General features: G+C 35.9%; 1 protein-coding gene across 7 annotated transcripts in view; it reads left to right on the forward strand.

Moving 5' to 3' along the window:
* ERO1B (endoplasmic reticulum oxidoreductase 1 beta) overlaps positions 1 to 22,896 on the forward strand; it is an 84,325-nt gene that overhangs the window by 45,821 nt on the left and 15,608 nt on the right. For 2 of the 7 annotated variants that reach the window (XM_082423121.1, XM_082423122.1), the window contains 8 exons: positions 940 to 966; positions 4,527 to 4,619; positions 4,732 to 4,978; positions 5,801 to 5,870; positions 8,387 to 8,473; positions 9,484 to 9,617; positions 14,092 to 14,148; positions 16,799 to 17,144. In XM_082423121.1, the coding sequence (XP_082279247.1) occupies positions 940 to 966; positions 4,527 to 4,619; positions 4,732 to 4,978; positions 5,801 to 5,870; positions 8,387 to 8,473; positions 9,484 to 9,617; positions 14,092 to 14,148; positions 16,799 to 16,808 (725 nt within the window). In that variant the 3' untranslated portion in view covers positions 16,809 to 17,144. Of the gene's footprint in view, positions 1 to 939; positions 967 to 4,526; positions 4,620 to 4,731; positions 4,979 to 5,800; positions 5,871 to 8,386; positions 8,474 to 9,483; positions 9,618 to 14,091; positions 15,777 to 16,798; positions 17,145 to 22,896 lie in introns of those variants that run through there. The other 5 variants (XM_082423124.1, XM_082423120.1, XR_014252978.1 and 2 more) reach the window with 4 other exon arrangements.

Below are 22,896 nucleotides of genomic sequence, written 5' to 3' on the forward strand. Positions count from 1 at the left end.
AGCTAGACTTTTCCTGTTAGCATTTGGGGCTTTTTGAGTGAACAAGTGAGATAATGATGTTTTGTGTAAGAGTATCATCTCAGTAAGAGTATGTTGAATGAATGATTCTCTAGGAAGATGTTTGTGTTGTTTTGCTAAGGGTGAAGACTCTCAGGAGGCAAAGTACTTCTCCACCATTTAATTTATCCCCTAGACTCCTTGCTCAGCTCGCCTATGTGTTGAGTTTTTATCATCATGCTTTGCTTTTTGCAATTAAAATAAAATAAGGATGAGTAAATTAGGAAGTATGTTAACTGTTTTTATCTTTATTGACTGCCATTTTTCTTTTCACTCAGAACAATATTGGGCTAGAAATAGTTCTTTTAGCATAGTACACAAGGAAGGCCCCTTCATATTCTGGTCGTTAACTTTTCTGAAGAATTATTTTGAAAATTAGGGAACTTTTTTATTATCTCTTAAAACTTAGTAGTTTTAAATAATTGAGGAAATATACTTAGGTTTATTGCTCAGGAAAAATGGAATTAATTTGATTTTCATATTAAGTATAATTCACTTTTTTCCTGGAAGTTTTGAATAATGCTATGGTTATCATCAAAAGCAAATTTAAGATTGTTTCTCCTCATACTTATGGCTATTTAAGCCTTCAAGTGAATAAGGTTTACATAATATTTTGACTGGAAGTTTTCTCAAAAATTTTACAAGTCAAAATGTCATTTGTAAGAACTTCTTCCTAAAACTACTTCAGTTACATTTGGACTTTATTTTCTAGAACCATATGCCTGTTTTTCCATTACACATGAGCAGTGGACATATTCCTTAATCTGTCATGAGAAATATTTTAAAGACTAAATTTATTCTTATTTATGAATGACCATTTAAACATTTTAACCCAATTCTGTGTGTGTGTATAATTTTGATTGTTTTTGTTTTGTTTTTTAGGAGAATCGTTCTACACGTGGCTAGAAGGTAAATTTAATGTCTGCATTTTAAATTTATTGGCATCTTGCAAAAAATGAATTGATTTATTTAATATATATTTGTAAGTTTTAGGATTCATTAAATCTTGACAGTGTTTGAAAGAAAATAACATGTTTTAGGTTATTATAGTTTAGGATAAAATTATTTGAAAATTTTGAGGATATTGGTCAGCTAAAAACCAGTGTTATGGACATATACAGGGCAGATGCGGTCATCAGGGTTCCAGAACTGGTTCCCAGTCTTATTTCCATTCTGTATGTAATACTCATCCAAACTACTTTTCTAGTAACCACTATGCAGGTCTGTTTTTTTAAGTAGAGGCATTCTTTTTGGAAGGAAGTACTTTTTTTTATATATGAAATTAAGGGAAGATGAATTTGAATTCAGAAGATTTTAAACATGTTTACACATGTAGTCTAAACTTGTCTAACTAAAGGATAAAGTAATATAGATCCCAATATATCAGATACCTTCGCATTCTTATATTTTCTAGTGTTGAAGTTATGAAACGTTATTAATGGAAAGCTGAAACATTCTAGGCTTTTAACAACTTTGGTTAATAACTGGATATATGATGCTTTTAAAAAATTTAGCAAATTGCCATTAATTTATGAAACCAAAAGTTCAAATATATTAATGAAAGATAAGCAAGTTGAATGACACTGGAAAATGGATATTTCATAGCCATAACCTTATAGGAACTCTACTGAGTTAAACTAAGCACTTAATTCCATTTTATCTTTGTTAATCAGTCGGGTTAACTTATGAATGTGATTTCTCTTTATTTTTTAATGAACTTTTTTTTTTTTTTTTTTTTTTTTTTTTTTTTGGCTGTGTTGGGCCTTCGTTGCTGCACACGGGCTTTCTCTAGTTGCGGCGAGCAGGGGCTACTCTTCGTTGCGGTGCGCGGGCTTCTCATTGCGGTGGCGTCTCTTGTGGAGCACGGGCTCTAGGCATGCAGGCTTCAGTAGTTGTGCACGTGGGCTCAGTAGTTGTGGCTCGCGGGCTCTAGAGCTCAGGCTCAGTAGTTGTGGCACATGGGCTTAGTTGCTCCGTGACATGTGGGATTTTCCCAGACCAGGGATTGAACCTGTGTCCCCCGCATTGGCAGGCAGATTCTTACCTACTGCGCCACCAGGGAAGCCCAATGAACTATTTTTGATGTGCAAATACTGCTAGGAATTATATTGATAAATGGCCAGTGTGGGAAGAGATGATCATCTTTGTTTAATTAGCTTTATTTTAAGAGCACAAATTGTGAAAAGTAGTATTTAGGTTAAAAGAGGTGGTCAGAGACTCTGCATATTGATAATGGAGGATGAGAACGGAATTTATGGGCAGTATCGGATTCTAGGGTGTACTATATCAACCACTCTCCTAGTATCCTATTGATGGGAGTCCCTGAATACTGATAGATGGTCCAGCGAGCACTCCTATTTATAGGCAACTGGCTCAGCTTTTCTGACATTGAGTTTCCTGATCTGGGGCACGAGAGTGGCACTAGCCATCCAGCTTACCTACACTGTGAGTGTAGATGACGCCTGTGAAAACTGCTTTGAAAATCACTAAGCAATGTACAAATGCCAAATAACAGTGTTACAGTGTATCTAGCCCTTTTGTGAGAGAAAAAGTTATATATTGGTGTCCTGTAATTCAGTTGATGAAAATGAATTTGAACGAAATTGAATCCAAAAGAGGAAGAGGAGAACCACTTTCTAAATTGAATAGTTGGATTTGCCAGGCATTAGGGCTGGCAGCAGACCGCAGGCGGGGAGCACCTCTCCAGCACTTTCTGCTAAGAGTGTTGTGTGTCTTCTTGGTGCATTCACTTGGCTCATCTTTTATTAATAAGATTTTGCTTGAAGTTACCGAATTTTCACAGTTTACAGGAGTACATATCTACTCCTTCCTTCCCTCTTACCACCCATCCCCTTTCAGGTAAGGGGCTTTGTGGGCTTTGCAAATTAGAATTCCCTCCTAGTTTTCATGTTCTCATTTTTAGGCATATGAATTTTCATGAGCTTTGCTTTGCCTATTTTCCCTTCTCTTGTCTTTAGAAATCTCACTGCTTAGAGAAGTAGGTTGGAAGGAAGAGAAAGTGAACTTCAAATCTGATCATTTTAGTACTTGATAACAGATTTGATTAAAAGTTTTACTAGAGAAGTTAATACCTAATGTTCTATCAAAGTTATTCATATTGTTTATATCCCTTGTTACCATAAACATTCAAATTTGGCCATATACTTTTACAAAGAAGCCACAAAGTAGAACTGAATTTCTGCCTTTTGGTCTCTATCCATGATGATGAGAATATTCTAGGGAAAATTCTGAATTAGGGAATGAGATCTCAAAATAATTATTTTTTCCTATTAGAAGCTACTTGCTTCAGAGCCATCTATGGTAGAACATAAAGGGAGAGTAAGTTGAAGATCTAAAAGATCCTGAAAGGATGCAAAGTAAGCCACATACATACTCTTAACATTTTAAAAATCCTTCAGCATATAAATGAGATTATTTCTTAGTTTCCACTGTTGAAGCCCATTTTTCCCCATAGAGTAAAAAAGTAAAAAAACCAAAAAGCAAAAAAGACAAAAACAAACTCTGTTGGGTGGTAGGAAAGGGGAAAAGCTAATTGTTCTGCATCTAGTGTGGATTCTTAAAACTTTTTGCATTTTTATTTATTTTTAAATTTTTCTATAAAGAATATTTTCTAAAAATGTTTCTCTTTTTTCACTGTGGTAAAATATACACAGTATAAAATTTACCCTCTTAAGCATTTCAAAATTTATTTAATAGCATTAAGTTCATTCACAATGTGTATTACTCTTACAATAAGAGAAAATATTTTTAAATGGAGGCGGGGGTTGGATAGGATGGCGAAATTATCTTGACCTCTGTTTTGAGCAAAAGCCTGTATGGCTTAAGAAGGCTACATAAAAGAAATTTCCATCATATTCCTGAACTCCATCTTGATATGGTTTTTCCAAGTTTTGGCTCCTTACCTGTGGAACATACAGTTAAGTAGAATTAGAGAATTCCAGGGCAAAGGACTAGTAAGACACACTAAAGAATCTGGAGGAAGGAGAGAAATAGAATTCAGTCTCTTCTTCCTCCACTAACAAGTAGGTTGAAATAAAGAACATCTATAGGGAAGGGAAAAGGAGAAACAGCTATTGTTACACCAAAGCAGTGACTTTATATCTGCTTTAGTTTAGCCTAAACCACAAAAAAATCTGTGCTGTTGCCTTCTGGGTAACATGAGGACTTTTCCAAGTGCATCCATAGTGTTTGGACCTCCAGTAGCCCAGACATTTATATCTTACTCTGCACTAAGTTATCATACTCAGTTAACTCCATTCTGAAGTCAGAATCTTATTTTATCTTCTAGTGACAGTATCTCAATCTAATTATTTTATATTAGTCCTTGATTTGTTTTTAATGTCCTCGAATCTTAACTTTAAAAATAAACCCGTGTACCTAATCCTCTTGATTCAGTATTTTTGTTATCTAAATGGATGTGATTTCTTTTTCACTATTTTTCTGAATAGGTTTGTGTTTGGAGAAAAGAGTCTTCTATAAGCTTATATCGGGACTTCATGCTAGTATCAATTTACATCTATGCGCAAATTATCTTTTGGAAGGTAATCAGATTTTTTCTATTAGTATAAAAATTGTTGGGGAAAAATACATATTCTCTATAGAGCAAAAATCCTGTTTATTAAGAGGGTATAATATATTTCTCTTTCTCTTTAGAAACCTGGGGTAAACCTACCTGGGGACCTAATATGAAAGAATTTAAACGCCGCTTCGACCCTGTGGAAACCAAGGGAGAAGGCCCAAGAAGGCTAAAGAATCTGTACTTTTTATATTTAATTGAGCTTCGAGCTTTATCAAAGGTGGCCCCGTACTTTGAGCGCTCAATTGTCGATCTTTACACTGGAAATGTAAAAGAGGATGCCGACACAAAAACCCTTCTACTGAATATCTTTCAAGATACAAAGTAAGAATTGAATTGTCAGTGATCTGAAATTCTCCACTCTGTAGTTGATTGAGGTAGTTCTTGAAATATTGATACAACAAAAACTGACTCCTGAAAGTTAGTTAGGAAAAGGGAGAATTAGAACTGAGAAGGAAAGTGTTCCATAGAATGGCAGTGTTTTAAAAATATTTCTAAAAATGTTGACTGAAAAGCGTATATAAAGCTTTGTTGCATAAACTTTCACACTTGAGAATAGGCTGTATTTTTAAATATAACTTTAAATTTTATGTAGTACCAAAATTTAATGCTACTTTAATGTTCTTTCTACCAATTTTGTATTCTTCCAGTTGCTACTTAAATTCAGATGGTAATATGTGCTAGCATAAGGATAGATTACCTAAGATGACATTAGCCTTACGTTCTACAATATAACCTTAAAAAAAAAATCCTGGGTGTATAAAACTGCACTTTACTGATTGTTAAAAATGAGCACAGAGGAGAGTTGGGTTAAGAAATGTCTAAGGTAAATTATGCATTAAATTTTTTAAAATGTTTTAAAATGTTTAGAGTTTTGTACATTTTTTCACACAAATTGTTTTTAGTTAATTTTTTAGGTTATTTTTGTCACATAATTTCTTCAAAACATTACGCTCTCATAAATTACAAAGCCCTCTTTATCTTTGCTTTACTCTTTGATTGAATAGTTTAAACTGTTTGCCACCTTCCCACATTACCAAACCTGACACATGAGTAAATTCTGAATTTTAAATATTTGTAGGGATAGAAAATTCTACCAGAGCTTGAATTTTCCATCTGTAGCTTATAATATTTTCATTTCATCAGGTCCTTTCCCATGCACTTTGACGAGAAATCCATGTTTGCAGGTGACAAAAAGGGGGCCAAATCGTTAAAGGTAAAAAGTTCTTGACTGGGGGACCGGGTGGGGAACAGTTTACTGGTTGTGTTTTAATCCTGTTCATCTAAACTTTCTTTCTCAGTTCTCCATCTTGTTGGTCTGATTGGATTTTACTATAAATGATACAGAAAGCTCTTTCTCAATTCCTTTCTCCTTTCTAGTTTGCCCAACTGCTTAGTGAATCCTCAGTCATACCTCTAATGACACCTTTGTAAATGTCTTTTCAAAAGGCATCATTTTGAAAGTTTTCTTACTTTCTTTTCTTTCATTTACTTATTGCTGTTTTGATGCGTCTTAAAAAAAATCATGCACTGTTAGACACTTTGAAGGCAGTAAATAGTATATTTTCTAATGTTTATTTTACAAAATGTTACAGTTTTGAAACTAGTATGTTTTTGTCCTAATGGACTAACATATAAGGCAAAAATTACCTGTTGACCTGTGATGTCAGAAGGAGACTATATTTTAGGAACATTATGCAACTTCATGTTACAAGCACTTGGTTTTCATTTGCTTGCAGTAATTAAGGAATACACTGTACCCTTAACAGTGTTCATAAAAGTATTTGAAATTGATTGGCAAATAGTCTTCTACCACAGCTCCACAATTTTTTTTTTTTTAAATATTAATTAATTAATTAATTAATTTTGGCTGTGTTGGGTCTTCCTTTCTGTGCGAGAGCTTTCTCTAGTTGCAGCAAGTGGGGGCCACTCCTCATCGCAGTGCGCGGGCCTCTCACTGTCTCGGCCTCTCCTGTTGCGGAGCACAGGCTCCAGACGCACAGGCTCAGTAATTGTGGCTCACAGGCCCAGCCGCTCCACGGCATGTGGGATCTTCCCAGACCAGGGCTCGAACCCGTGTGCCCTGCATTGGCAGGCAGACTCTCAACCACTGCGCCACCAGGGAAGCCCCACAATTTTTTATATGCGATTCTGAAATCCAAAAAGCTCCAAAAACTGGAACATTTTTCTTATGTTTGGTACAAATTAATTTGTTAGCAAAACCTAACCTGAACTGGTGTAAGGATATTTGTAGTGTTTTTTAAAAAATTCTGCTTTGTATGAATATTCTTACATTTTGTTGCAAAAACAATCATGTATTTGATTACAGGGTGTTGCCATACACTCTGGTGGGGTGTTTCATAATATATAGTGTATGTACTACATTACTAAAATCTCAAAACTTCTGAATTCTGAAACACATTTGGCCCCGAGATGTTTTAGATGTGGATATGCTGCAAGAATGAATACATTAGTAAGGGTTCCTTGGTATTTCTGAAATGAAGTAATTTAGCCACAACTATATTTTAGTTTTGGAAGGTTGTTTTGTTTTATGGTTGTTTTAGAGGTATATTAGTATTACAGTATTTAACATAATGCTAATTCATTTTTGTAATGCTTCCTATTTTCTTAGTGTTTATACAAATATTATACTTCTGATCAAGACAACTATAATTACGTATCTTTTTATAGATGAGGAAGGTAAGACTGAGAACAGAGTAAGGTTTCACAGCTAGCTTTCAAGTTATAAAATGCTGGAAATTTGGTTTCCTATTTTTCAAAGGTGTAGAAAGGAGAATATAAGTCCGTTTTTCCATCTGCTCCAAAGAACATGAATTACATGAGAATGGAGAGCAAAGGAGTTTTTGTGTTCTATTTATGTTGTCTTTCTTTTGGCCAAGGTATTGATTCCTCCAAACGCTTTAAGTTTTCAGGTGACTCACTCCAGCTCTTTGCAATAAACTGTTTACCTCGGTGCAATAAAATGATTTTTATTTTCTATGTTTGCCCTGTGAAAAATATGAGGGAACTTTCTCTTAGCTAGTTTTGTCCTCAGAGAAGGTGAGACTCACCTTAGAGTCACAGAAACCCATGCACAGATGCCCATCTAACTGTGTGGGAAACTAATACAGCAAAAGTCAAGGATCCAGTAAGCAGGCATCCCTGGAGAAGTTGCCTTAGCAAACGTGGGGGACTGTGAGATCACAGACCCCTTGTATAGCCCTGTGGTCATCGGTGCTGATGGAGTACATGCTATAAACATGGTGTGGTCCTAAGGAGGGAGGTGGACACTGATTATTGTTCTAGGACCAGCTTTCTGATTTAGACTCACACAAAGCAATGCATCAAAAATAAATGAAACATAATATAGTTGTATTTACCACTGGTTGTACACAGATATCAAATGGAAGCAGCAGTTAAGCTCCTTCAAAGTAAAAACCGTGTATTATTTACTTTGGTGTCCCCTGTAGGGTACGTGTTGGTGCTTTGCGTGGAGTGGCCCCTGAATCAAAAGTTTGTTGAATTAATATGTAGAATGAATTTTATAAACTGCCATTAATGTTAGCTGTTTTATGTGCCATGTTGTGCTATACAAATTCAAATACTTCTCTTCTTCAGTGTTGAAAAACACAACTCATTCATTAATAAGCTTCAAAACTTTTATTATAATTCAGACAAATGCAGTTTAATTTTAAATGTCTAATTAGAATGAACATATTTTCTGCTTGTTAGGAGGAATTCCGGTTACATTTCAAGAATATCTCCCGTATAATGGACTGTGTTGGATGTGACAAATGCAGGTTATGGGGGAAATTACAGGTTTGTGTGTTGTCTTCTGTTTTGAAACTATTACTAACCTTAAGTTTCTCCACTGAGAAGTTGAAAGTTTTTATTTACTAAAATGTCCTCATTGTTCATTGAATTAGAGATCCAAAGTGTGGTTTTTCTGTTTTATTTATAAAAACAATTAATATTAGACTCTGTGTTATATGTGTATGTATTAGGATCTCTTTCCTATTATTGTAGGTTAATGATTTTAGGTTTATTGTATCTGTTTCTGTAGGTACAATCTCAGATTCATTTTTGAAGTTGCTGGTTACAAATAGAGTGTATTGATATTTTATATACCTATATAAAAGGTAAAATATAATTATATAAGAAATTTAATTATCAAATTTTGGTCACTGAATTTGTATCAATGATCAAAAGAAGGAGGCCCCCTAGTCACAAAATAGGAAAGTTCTGCCCAGCAGGCCCATTTCCCTAAATATTTCAGTGTAAAAAGGATTGTGTGATTATTTTCTCTTATCTTTTTACAAAGATGATATTAAGTCATAGAAAGTCAAGAGACAGAATTTTTTTAATGGAGGATACAATGAAATCAGATTTTTCTTTTTCTCTGTTGCTAATAATTGAGAAATTATTAAGTGTAGGTATCACTATACCTATAAACTTATGCTGATTTCTAAGTTTTGAATTGCTATGGGCTGTAAAGAATGCTTTCAAACTTACATATTGAACATTGTAATCCTAATGTGATATTGTCTACATTTAAAAAAAAAAGGCATTTTAGTAATTTGGAATAGTAGGATATGTATCCAAAAAGTGTTAAACTATTCAGATTTCCTTAACAGCTTAGATAAATTTATCATATGCATAATCTGTGAGGAAGTAGAAACTGTATTTTTACATAGTTGAACATTTTGGTGAAAAGTTCAGTTCACATAAATTTCCTGACTTCTCATCACAGTGACTGAGTATTCCTTTAAACCTTTATAGCAGTTATTATTATATGAATTTAATTGAAAGTTCATCACTATTTTCTTTAGACTCAGGGTTTAGGAACTGCCCTGAAGATATTATTCTCAGAAAAAGAAATCCAAAAGCTTCCAGAGAACAGCCCATCTAAAGGCTTCCAACTCACTCGACAGGAAATAGTTGCTCTTTTAAATGCTTTTGGAAGGTAAGAACTGTTTTCATAGTGAAGACTTTTGATTCCCCTGCTGGTTTCAACAAACTGCAAAGATCATCTTCTTTGCTAAAGTAGTCTGTTTTGTTTTGTTTTGTTGACAAAGAGGGAGCATTATTGTCATATAGCATCGCACCTGCACTCACAAGCCAGTTTCTCTACAGGTTACAGGAAAAAGTAATAGTTTCAAATTGCCAGCATTTCCCAGTTTGCCTTCTCAATTTTGTGGGGAAATATTCTCCTAATAAAATTCTCTTTAGCTGGTTTTAACTTGTTCAAGTACAATAGCAGGAGTAAGGAGAGTTTGGCTCAGAAGTTGAGGAAAGAAAAAGACATTAAACCTTTCAGCTGCTCTGTGTCTTAATCTGAGGAGGCATTTTTCTTTCACTCATTTTTCCCCCATTGTTTTCTGTGTACATACATACAGTTTGCTTTTTGTTTATACCACAGATGGTTTCAAAAATAATTTGAATTTGCCTATAGAGATACATGCAGTACCAACTAAGTGAAGAATACAGAAGAGAAGGAAAAGAATCAGAGAAAGTCAGAGAAAACAATACTATACTGCCCTGGGAAAAAAGGCAAAGTCAAATCAAGGAAGAATTTTAAAAATAATAATAAATAAAGAACAAAGTAATACAGAGATTCTTATGTTTTCTTAACATGCATTTTTAAGTTAAAAAGAGGCAGTTAAATTAAAAACAAATTAATTGCCCCTTCCCCATCTTAATAGCAAAGATTTCATCTGTTGCTCCCCTGTATTTAAAGATGACCATGTAGGTTGAGATTTCAAACACAAGATAGACATAGAATGTCCACTGGTAATTGGTATTTCATGAAAAATTCAGTCCACCCACTTACGAGGCCTGTAGTAAGATAAAATAGGAGAAGCTGAATTAAATTTAAATTATTTGAAATTTAAATGAAACAAGATTTTAATCAATTTAAACACTTTTAATTGAAGATAGTTGATGTACAGTATTATATGTTACAGGTGTACAGTATAGTGATTCACAGTTTTTAAAGGTTATACTCCTTTTATAGTTATTATAAAATGTTGGCTATATCCCCTGTGTTGTACAGTGTATCCTTGTAGCTTATTTTATACATAGTAGTTTGTACCTCTTAACCCCCCTACCCCTATGTTGCTTGTCCCCAGTGGTAACCACTAGTTCTCTATATCTGGGAATCTGCTTCTTAAAACGTATTTAAATCTAAATAAAATTAAATTGAGAAAGAAGCAGATGTTAACTTCCTCAAAATTTCTCTGTGTCTCACAAGGAATTATTCACAAATGCAACCCTTCCAGCTCAGTTCTCTAGCTAGAGCCTGCTATTACCTTTTATTGCTCTCTAGAGAGTACTGGACTCAGAATCAGGTCCTAGCGTTCCGGAATCCTGGCCCTGCCATTTACTGGCAGCATGAGCTCAGGTACATCACTCCTTTCTCCCAGCTTGTTTCCTTTCTCTGTATAATGAAGAGGAGTAAAAAACCTTTCTCACAGAGTTAACATGAAGATAAAAGAGGTCCTGTGTGACACTTTTAAATCACAAGATGCTACCTGAAGTCCATGGCAATGGTGGGCGTGGGGATGGTGATTTACAAACACCATTGGGTGTTTAGTGCCCTAATATTTTCAGTACTTAAAAAATTGTCTTATTGTTTTCATGGCTAGACTAGATGTGAGAAACCTTTCTTTTCTTAAGGCTAATGACACTCAGGGTGGGATGGTTACACAAACAAGGTACAGCCTAATTTAATCTCCCTTTTCCTCCCCACGGAAAACAAATAGCAGCCATCTGCTTTTAAAATCTCTCTTAAAATATTCATCTTTCTTTCCCCCTAATTATTAAAGTAATTCATGGTCATTATAGAAAATCTGGAAAAACATGTGAAAGTGTAATTTAGAAAATAAATTTAAAAATCGCTCATATCCCTACCACCTAGGACGATTTCAACATTTGGCGTATTTTTAATGTGTATTTTCCCACTACTTATACGTAAAAAATTTACGTACGTGTGTGTGTGTGTGTACATATTTACAGAGTTGAAACCATACATTTTGTATGCTTTCTTATCGTGTTTTACTTGGCATTACATTGTAATCATTTCCCAATATTATTAAAATTTTTTTCGTAAGTTATTTTTTTCTTTTTTATTGAGGTATAATTGACATACAGCATTGCATTAGTTTCAGGTGTGCAACGTCATGACTCAATATTTGTATATGTTGCAAAATGATCACCACAGTAAGTCTAGGTAGCATCCGTCACCACACGTAGTTACAGAGTTTTTCTTCTTGTGATGAGAACTTTTGAGATTTACTCTTTTAGCAACTTTTAAATACATAAGCACTATTTTTAATATAGGCCAATATTCTATTACATGGACATAGCACAATTTAGTCATTCTTTTATTTCTTAGTCGAGTTTGTTTCCTTCATATGTATTCTATACATTTCTTACTCTTTCCTTAAAAAATATTAGTTGTTCTTAATAATTGTTAATGAGATCTGTTCATTGTATCTTCCACCTGATTATCAGTCCATTTAAATAGTAAATGATTTTGGCTGCACTAACACACAAAATTATCGTGTTACACTTTGGGAGGGTTTGTGCATTTGTTCGTGTTAAGTGAATTGGTAGTTTTCTTGGTCTGACAACCTATATAATACAATTCTGCCTCAATTAGGGCAGCCAGGACAGCATTGCTTTGTCATGTGATGCTAGTGGGCAGAGACATACAGTGAGCTTCGTCTTGGTTCTGGCCAAGGAAGGCTGGGAAATGTGGTTTCTTTATCTTGAATACTCTGCAAATGTCTTTCCTACACTAACAGCCATTTTTTGATAGTTTCAACATTTATATCAAATGGCTTATTTTCCAGGGAACAAATTAATATACCTGTTGGCTATTAAAATATATTTTAGTATCCCTCTAAAAGTACCGGTAAAGCAGTAGGTAAATGCAGGTACGCTCTGTGCCTTTCTGTGTCTGTCGGAGAGTAATAATAGGGAATGTGGAAAATCTCTCGTGTAATAAATTGTGAGGTCTGGAATGCATCTTCACAGAGACTGTGGTCCCATATAGTGCTGGCGAGTTTGTACTCCCCGCGTAAAAGGTAACCTACAGTTAGTTTGTATGATAACCTTCGAGTTTTCTGACCCTCTCCATTTTGTATCTGAATCAGACTTTGAGCGTACTTTTTTCATTGTTTTTTTCAGCCGCTGCTCTTTACGAAGCTCTCTCTTCTGTAGTTATGGACCTTGGTTTCTACTGTATCTTCCTATGTATTTTGATAGGTTTTTTTTTTAAAACAGGTACTTTGAGGTACAGCATATGATTTTACACATTTTGTTTAATAATCATATTGTTTTTTCGTAATAAGTAAACACTGTTTCAGTCCTCTAATATTCTGAGGATTAGAGTAAGAATTCATTTTCTGTTAATCCTACAACTTGTAAGAATATAAAGAAAATGTTTTTGAGACCATAAAGGACATAGATTTTTTTGAGAGGACATATGGTCTTGGGATCTGATGATCTGGTTAGAACCCACCTACTCTACTAGCTGAGCAACCCTGGGAAAATTACTTGATTTATTTGAGCCTCAGTTTTCCTAAAATGTAAAATCAGGGTTAATTTTATCTACCTTGTGGAATTTTTTTTAAACAATTAATGAGATTATATCTGTGATGAGCTTAGAACATTGCCTACCATACATTAAGCTCTCAATATAAGAAAAGCTCTTAAGTTCTTAAAGAAATGGGCTCAGTACTGCATTCTACATTATCTTAAGCTATAGAAAGAAAAACATTAGATTTTTATTGTATCAACCCTGAATTGTACCTAAGGATAATTGAGCTTACAGAATTTTTTTTTTTATGATATCCATTCTAGAGTTTTACTTCTGGGTCTGGGCTCAGAAGCATTTCATTCATTTATTCACCCAATAATAATTTATTGAACACTATAAATATGGGTGGATGGGGCGGGCACAGGGATTCATCAATAGACAGAATAAATAGAATCTGTATCTTTGTGTTAAAACAAATTAGTGTTTGGGTTAAAACAAATCCATGTTTGGGGAACAACAAGAAAGAAGCGGATTTGGAGAGTAGTGTGCAAAATGAATTTATAAGGCCAAATGTAAATGATTTGAGATTCTTTATTGCAATGAATTATCATACCACTGTTCCCATCATTAATCTAGAATCTGTTGATAATACGAAGTAACTGGCTTCCTTTGCCCCTTCTAAACCAAGACTAACGAACTACAGCCCTGTGTTGTCAGTCTTTAATCATTATAGCATACACATTTAAAAATGGAAGCTTCACTGCCCAGTGTTGTTTACGTCATGTTATTTTCGATTTTGCTTTCAAATTGTAGCCCATATAACAGCATCAATAATTTGAAATGTGTACACATCATATTAGCTGTGCTAATATGCTTTTTTTTTTCTCTCTTGTAGGCTTTCTACAAGTATAAAAGAGTTACAGAATTTCAAAGTCTTATTACAACACAGTAGGTAATAGAGGCTTTTATATGTCTAATTAGAGACATAAAGTGACTGTGTGAAGCCTTTTTAGTCTTGGACATTTCAGCAGAAGGAGACTAATCTTCAGACTTCAAGAATTCTGAACTCTTAAAGAGAAAATTCAAATGTTCACTTGAATATTTATGCTTCTTAATAGATTATCAATTAGAGATATTTGTAAATGAAATATACTTTTAAAACATGTAAACTGCACTAATTCTGTATTTAATTCCACGTGTTTCCATCTGTTGAATATTCTGCTCTTCCATTTGTTTAGAATTGGCTTTGTGCTTATTCTGTTCTTTATTTCCAGCTGTCAAACTTAAATGACTATGTCTCCATCTGAATAATACTGTTAACTAGTCTGTTATGGAAAAGGAGAACTAGGGAGCAAATGTTGCTTAGGGCAGGTATCAGTGACAAAAATTTGTCAGTGATTTTTAAATGTATTTTTAGCCTTGCCTAGTTCTGTGTGTCACCTTCTGTAATATGGAAGTGTCAGCGTGATCAATGACCCTTTCAATGTATAGTTATAGTAGTTACTTAAGAATCCCCAAGACTTCAGTTTCATTGGTTTTTATTGAAGATTTTAGGTTGTTGTTGTTGTGTTTTGCTTTGGTCTAAAGGATCTGCTTCGGCAAAGGTGAATAAGTAATATCCCCTATGCTACCCAGCCAGATTTCATGTGCCTGCAGTGGGCTGGCTCAAGAGGATTCTTTACTTAGAATGTGTAAATCAGTTTCTATTGATTGTGTGTTTCTTTGCCCCTACTCCAATTTTAGAAATTTTTGTTTAAGAAAACAAACCAAAAAAAAATTGCATAAATACTTATTTAACAGTTTCCATCTTATAAAATTTGAATGGAATTATATGGATTTATAACACCAAATGAAAACATTATATACACAAAACTTACTATTTTAAAGTAAGCATTTTTAAAGGATTTTATTTCAGAATACAGTCTATGCAATCCTCTCTCAATCTGATTTTCTTTGGTAGGGTATTTAAGTAGATAAATTAGTTCATACCTTCTCTAAGCTTCCCCTTTCCCCACCTTTTCTTTTTTAGTTCTTTGTATATAAATGGTACTTCATGTGACTTGTACCAACAGATGACTTCATAAGTCCTAAACTGTCATTTTCTAAACCTGGGATTTAAATATCCTTAATATTTAAAATATTGATTATTTTAAAAGGTGTTAGTATATAATGTGATTAATTTGGAAGGTTGCATCTGTGTAGAAGTAATGCGGGTATCAGTCTTTCATGAAGTAAATAAGTGCTCTTAAACCCATATCTTATCCTGCCAAAGTCTGAACGTGTTCATTGATGATTTTTAGTGGCATATTTTAACTTGTATTTAGTTGGCTTATCCCTCTTTTAAAAATACTTAGCTGTCCCTTGGAGGGCTATGGTTTGAGGGAGTAAGATCTCACTATTTAATTATTTTCTTACCCCGTTTCTAACCTTTATAGACCTAGAGTTTTCATGTTGTTGTTGATAGTGGTGGTATTTTTTTTAAGTTGAATAAAACAGGCTGACTTGGTTGGAGCCTCCTCCACTTTTTCTTTTTATTTTTAGGGATGCAAGTATTGTCTGGTGGGAGAGGGGGACCTTCAGGTAAATTTGTCTAAAAAGTGAATATCTAAGTAATCTTGCTGGTAAATTAATAAGAATTATTCTTAGTGTTTTTCAGAGTCTAAGAGAAAATGTGAATGTTTTGCACTTTGTCTATTATTACTGTAAGTTTAAAAATCTTTTTGGTAGTGTTACTTCACCGTTCCCTCAGTTAAAGATAAAGGCTATTATTTAAGCTCTATTTCCTGGAGAAAATCTTTGGTCGTTTCCATTTCTTGCTTCTTTCCTTTACTGTGATTTGTTTCAAGCTTAGTTAAAATTGTGTATTAGAGTGAGTTCTAGGAATTAAAAGATCTAGTTAGGGTAAAAAGTTCTTTTAAAGGTTTTAACAGATCTTTCACTACCAAGAAAATAAACAAATGAAGTATTCTTAAGCTGAAATCTATTTGATTAACTTTATTTTACCATAAATTAGATTGTGATGGGCAGCCTACATTTTCGTGTATGTGTGTGCTTTTTAAATGAATGTGTAAGTGATAGGAATCTTTGTTTTGTGAGCCTGGTGATGTTTTATGGTCCTTGTGATATAAACTTTTTTCCAACTCACATACCTTTTTGTTGTCAAGTGATACTAGAATACCGACTGCATTGTGAAAATGCTTGCCTGGCAATAATACCTCTTGGCATTTTGTCTTTATCTCATCACCTAATTTAAAAGTCCAACACTTGATAATATAACTTGACAGAAATGATTGTACCAGCTGATAAAGTAATGAAAATGCAGAAAAGGAAAATATTCCTTCCTTCAATGGCATGAGTTTATTTTTTTTTCTTAAGTGGAATCTATGTAAGTTAGAAATACTGTATATTAAAACTGGTAAATTTAAATGTTTCTCTTGTGTTGATTCTTAGATTATGAGGAGGATCAGACAGAATATTAGTAATGGTTTTTACAGTTTTGAAATCCGATAAATCCAACGTTTTATTTTGACATTTTAACATTGTGAATTACTCAATACTTGTGATCTCTGTACGTATGTGAAACACTGTGCCATGTTTTCCAGCTCTATCTAGGCGCCACTGTATATAAGAAGGGACAGCTCTTTTGATCTCTGTCAGCATTGCCTTCATCTGGAAATTTGGGAACAGTTCACAGTAAACCTCTCAGCAGTTTGCACACTGAAGTACCTGCAGAAACCATAGCTATCCACCAAAATACAGACTGGGTGCATGGAACCATGGAAATTATTTGGTAAAACAAAACAACATAGACACACACCAAATTTATGTGTACTCTATTTTAAGTAACATCTACAGGTGCAGCTTTGATTTTGAACAGAATTCCAAATAATTTGCTGTTGTACCCACCAGATTATAGAAAATGTGAATTAAATGTTTCTGCCATCTTCCTATCTTGTTCTTTTTTTTCTTTAACCCCCTTTTAAATGTTTCCTCTTATGAGATGAAAACTTGGTTATAATTTGTGGCGAAGGGAGAAACTAAGTAGTCTGTGGTTGTTTCTTTTTAAAATCATCATTGCACTCATTGGCAGCCACTGTTGAAGGGCTTTGCATGGATTATTTATCTTCTCAGCAACCCTAGCAGGTAAGTACAATTACTTCTCTGTTTTTAAATACGAAAACTGAGGATAAGAGAGGCTAAGTAACTTATCCATAGTCACAAATTCTAGGTTGTGGGACTAGAATTTGAAACTAGAAAGCCTGACTCTATAGAGTCTCGGCTCAGAAGGTGGTGTATTTGTGTTAGTTTATAAATTGGCTTATTACCATTCAACTAAAAACTGGGGACTTCTGGCATCTTTTGATTGGTATTGAGTCATAAAGCTTTTTAAATATATTTTATTTTTTGAAAAGGTAACATTCATATGGTTCAAAAACCAAAAAATATACAAAGCTCTGCAGTGGAACGTCGTCTTTCTTGGGCCCAACTTTCTGTACTGGGCATCCTTCCCCTGCCCTCACCATCAGTAACCTCTGCGCTTGGTTTCTTATGTTTCCGTCCATACATTTTTAAGGCATATACCAACAAATACAAAAAGTCTTATTCTCTCATTTTTACCCAAAGAGTGGCATCATGTACATACTGTTTGCTTTTTTTCCCCCCACTTAGTTTTTCTTGGCAGTCTTCCCATGTCAATAGATAGCTTAATCACTTTTTTTTTTTTTTGGTAACTGCTTGGTATCCCATTATATGACTATGCAATCGTTTAATTAGCCAATCTCCTATTAATGGGCATTTGGATTGTTTCCAGACATTGTATTTATGCCATTCTTGTAGTCTAAATTCCCCCAAATGGAATTTTTGGGTCAAAGACCATGTGCATTCATAATTTTGAAAGATATTAGAATATTGCTGTCCACAGGGGACGGCTGCCAATTCACACGCCCACCTTCAGTTGAAGGCAGTATCTGCTCCTCCACAGCCTTAACCAATACCGGTGTTTTTTGTTTTTTTAAAAATATACTTATTTTATTTTTTGGCTGCATTGGGTCTTTGTTGCTGCACGCGGGCTTTCTCTAGTTGCGAGAGGGGGCTACTCTTTGTTGCGGTGCGCGAGCTTCTCATTGCGGTGGCTTCTCTTGTTGCGGAGCATGGGATCTAGGCGCGCGGGCTTCAGTAGTTGTAGCACGTGGGCTCAGTAGTTGTGGCTCACGGGCTCTAGAGCACAGGCTCAGTAGTTGTGGCTCACGGGCTTAGTTGCTCCGCGGCATGTAGGATCTTCCGTGACCAGGGCTCGAACCCGTGTCCCCTGCATCGGCAGGCGGATTCTTAACCACTGTGCCACCAGGGAAGCCCCTACCGGTGTTATTAAAAAGCTGGATTTTTGCTATTCTGATAAGGTGCAAAATTATGTCTCAGTGTATTTTAGTTTGTATTTTTCTTACCATGAGTAAGGCTGACTACCTTTAATATGCTCAAGAGCCATATTTCCTTTTGTGTTCATAACTTTTACCCATCTTTCTACTGCACTGTTGATCTTATCAATTTCTAGGAGTGCTTTATTTATTAGAGATGTTCATACTTTGACTGTAATAAGCTGTACTTTTTTTTTTCCAGTCTTTTTTTTTAATTATTTATTTTTATTTATTTATTTATTTATGGCTGTGCTGGGTCTTCGTTTCTGTGTGGGGGCTTTCTCTAGTTGCAGCAAGCAGGGGCCACTCTTCATCGAGGTGCGCGGGCCTCTCACTATCACGGCTTCTCTTGTTGCGGAGCACAGGCTCCAGACGCGCAGGCTCAGTAACTGTGGCTCAAGGGCCTAGCTGCTCTGTGGCTTGTGGGATCTTCCCAGACCAGGGCTCGAACCCATGTCCCCTGCACTGGCAGGCAGATTCGTAACCACTGCGCCACCAGGGAAGCCCTCCAGTCTGTCTTTTGATTTTGTTCATGGTGGTTTAGCCGTGGAGATTTGTCTTTATGCAGTCTAATGTATTAATGTTTTAGTGGCTTCTGGACTTTAAGTGATAATTAAGAAGGCCCTCTTCACTCCACAGCAATAATTCACCTATATTTTCTTCTAGAACTTTTATGACTGTATTTTTTTAGATCTAAATTGTGACCCCTTGGAGTGTACCCCGGCATAAAGTGCAAGTTCAGGACCCAGGCTGATTTCTTCCCAGACGACGACCCAGTGACTCCAGTACCATTTATCGAGCAGCTCATCTTCTTTCCTCATTAGTTTGAGATGCTGCGTGTATCTCATCTCAGATCCTGGCTTCTCTATTTCATGGATCTGTTCAGTCCTGTACCTGTACCACAGTTTTAACTACTCAGGGCCGATGTTTTAATACCTGGTACATTGGCCCCCTCTTACCTACCCTGCCCCCTTTCAAAATTTTAAAATGATTTTTTTAGCTGTTTTTGTTTGTTCCATAGGAGCTTTAAGAAAAAATCCTTTAACAAATGAATCATGCTAAAAACTCTGCCCACCTCAGTGTTTTCTCTGGAGGGTTGCCCTTTTAACCACATAATGTGTCACTGTTCTTTTAATTTGATACTTCACCTGATAAAAATCTACTTTTTATTATCTGTTGTTAATCATTTCAGTACTCTAGTTGCCAGCGCCCAGACAGGTGAGAGCAAAGAGACAGAACGTGAGGTGCCTGTGTAGACAGAATTTCATCTCAGTGCTTCTGTTTTAAGACTTAGTTCTCACATCATTCTTAGAAGCTATCTTGCTATATAATCCTTATTTCCTCTTTTACTCCATTATGGATCCTTTGTCCAAAAGTTGGATGTCTGTCAAAGATTCATAACAAAATAGGCAGGGGCCCTTAAATGAGTATTAATCTTCTAAAATTAATATGCAGTGGATAAAAGTGCAAGTGCAAGAAGTCACCTTAAAAAAGCCCCAGCGATATCTACCAGAAGAAACAGGATTTGAGTACTCACTCACTGCTCTAGGAGCTGGGCATATAGCAGCGAACAAAACAGACAGATACCCCTGCCATCGCGTAACTTATGAATTCTGTAACCTCACTAGGTTGTATCTAGTTGATAGCGAGAATGCACCCAGAGGAAGAATACAGTTGACCCTTGAACAACATGGGTTTGAACTGCACGGGTCTACTTAACATGCAGATTTTCTTCAATATATATATACATATTACAGTACTACGCGATGTGTGGTTGGTTGAATCTGCAGATTTAGAACCGGAGATACGGAGAGCTGATTATAAAGTTATATGTGGATTTCTGACTACTTGGGGGTCAGCCCCCCTAACCTTCACGATGTTCAGTAATCAACTGTGTATCAGTCAAAGAGGAATAGGTAACACAGAAACCTGTCTAGTGGAGAAGGTCCCCTCGATGTGAATGAATCTTAGTTGTCTGCTTGACAGTGCCATCAAGTTGTCACAGGCCGATTAAAATCAATTAAAATCATCTACCTACCACCACTTGGTCAGGGCAGAGTCTGCATTCACCATGCAACATTCTGATATCATTTAACTTTTCGTGCGGATTTCCTTCACAGAATCTATCTCCAAATGGGTAAGTGTTCTGCTGCCCTTTAACAGGTTTTCAGGCTGCAGACCCGAAGCCCAGACTCTGGGCTAGTGAATGCACCAAGGGGATAGCACACCAAGGGTATACAGTAGCACAAATTGAATGGCGCTGGTAAAGCATTATTTGGTTATCCTAAACTCACCCTTTCTATACCTCAAATCAGTGCCTTCAAGGAGCATGTATGACTTGGGACTGCAAAGAAACGGGAGGGACTGTTGTAGGTTAGCAAGGGTCCTGGGAAATTGAGGGTCAGAGTCAAGAAAGGTCAGAGTGACAGGGCTCAGCAGAGAAGAGAGAGGGATTCTGAAGCTCACACAGGCTGAGAAGAAACAGGTCATGGGTCCAGCTGGAGAGCAGGCAGCTCATCAGCTCATCTCTAGTTCTGACTAGGCTCTTAAAGTTCAGAGACAGAAAGCATATTCTGGAGATAAAAGACTCTAATATTCTGAGTGGTAGGGCACCAAGCTCCAAAAGGACAGATAAGGTTTGGAGGCTAAAGAATGAATGCTGGCAAGGTATGATTAGTCTCTAGGAAAATAGCGGGTGGGTCCCAGCGACAGGTCAAGGGATAGAGATAGAGGTACGGAATCCAGCTTTAGAGGAACCAGGTAGATACCATTAGGAGCTGCTGGGTCAATGGGTTTGGACCTGAGGACTTTGAAACCCCTACTTGATGACCTGGCAGCCAGTCTCAGAACCCCACACTGAATGAACCCACATCAATGCCCAGGCCCAGAGGAGCTGAGCGACAGGTACGGGGAATGAACACAGAGATCTAGGTTGGAGGCACACGGACATCAGCTGACTTTTAAGGTATTCTGACCCTTTGGTGCAAGGGCTCTTCATAAATACATACCTGCTAAGCGCCAAGAGTAGGGTTAATGTAAGGGTGGTGCTGTGTCCACAGACTGGGTCCACAGACACAAGTACTGAGCCCAGGGTCTAGCACATAGTAGGTGCTCAATAAACACTGACTGAATTCCACTTCCTTATCCTCATGGTCCCTTTAAAAAAATGTTTCCTCACTTTAATCAGTTTGTTTATAGTCTTTGAGAAGAATTCCACTACTTAGCTTGATCCTTTCCAAAATCTCCTCCATCTGGACTATGAAGTCTTAAGTAGCATTATGCATAGTTAGAAGTGCTTCCAATTAAAGAGAATTCTCACCTATATGGAATAAAAATTATAAATGCATATTAGATGTGTCTTTGATCAGCCCTATACTTCATCATGCAGTAATCTAAAGACACGAGAGCAAGTTTTTTTTTTTAAAAAAAAAGTTTCTTTATTTGGAAATCTTGATAGTTTCAAATATTTAGACCCATTTAGTTCTAATATAAGTTCATCTTTATGGTTAAAAAGTAAAAGCAATATTCTTGTAATACTATGTAAACGTAAATGAGGACCTTTTTCTCAAAGCACTTCTCACGCTCTAGGGTTTACTAACGCTTATTCCTTTCCTCTTAATAGGGGTTAATTGTTCAAGGCCAACAAAGAGCAGTTCTTCTGGATTTTGGTAAGAGAGAAAATTGGGGGATGCATTAGCAAGTGTGCCTGATGTAAGCAGCTAAACACAATAACCAGCATCGTCATTAGCAATGTGCCCGACACATTCAGGAAGGAACTGGCATAGCTCAATGTGACTGGGGTGTGTATACTGTAAGAATCAAAACCTCCTAGAGTCCACAGCTCTGTGTGTTACACTCCGGATGTTTTAATCATCAGCTCAATTAAATGGGTTAATTGTAGAAAGGAAAAGGAGCCACTGAAGGATATCTTACAGGCAGACCTCATTTTACTGTGCTTCACTTTATTGTACTTCAGATGCTGCATTTTCTACAAATTGAAGGTCTGAGGCAACCCTGCATTGCACAAGTCTATCGGCGCCATTTTTTCAACAGCATTTGCTCACTTTGTGACTCTGTGTCACATTTTGGTAATTCTCCCAATATTTCAAACTTTTTTCATTATTACTATATTTTTTAAGGTGATCCATGATCTTTGATGTTACTACTATGACTTGCTAAAGGCTCAGATAATGGTTGACATTTTTTAGCAATATTTTTTAATTAAGGTACGTACATTGCTTTTTAAGATACAATGCTACTGCACACTTAACAGACTACAGTGTAGT

The sequence above is a fragment of the Balaenoptera physalus genome (assembly GCF_965194825.1).
Source record: "Balaenoptera physalus genome assembly, chromosome: 14".
In the NCBI taxonomy this organism is placed as follows: Eukaryota; Metazoa; Chordata; class Mammalia; order Artiodactyla; family Balaenopteridae; genus Balaenoptera; species Balaenoptera physalus.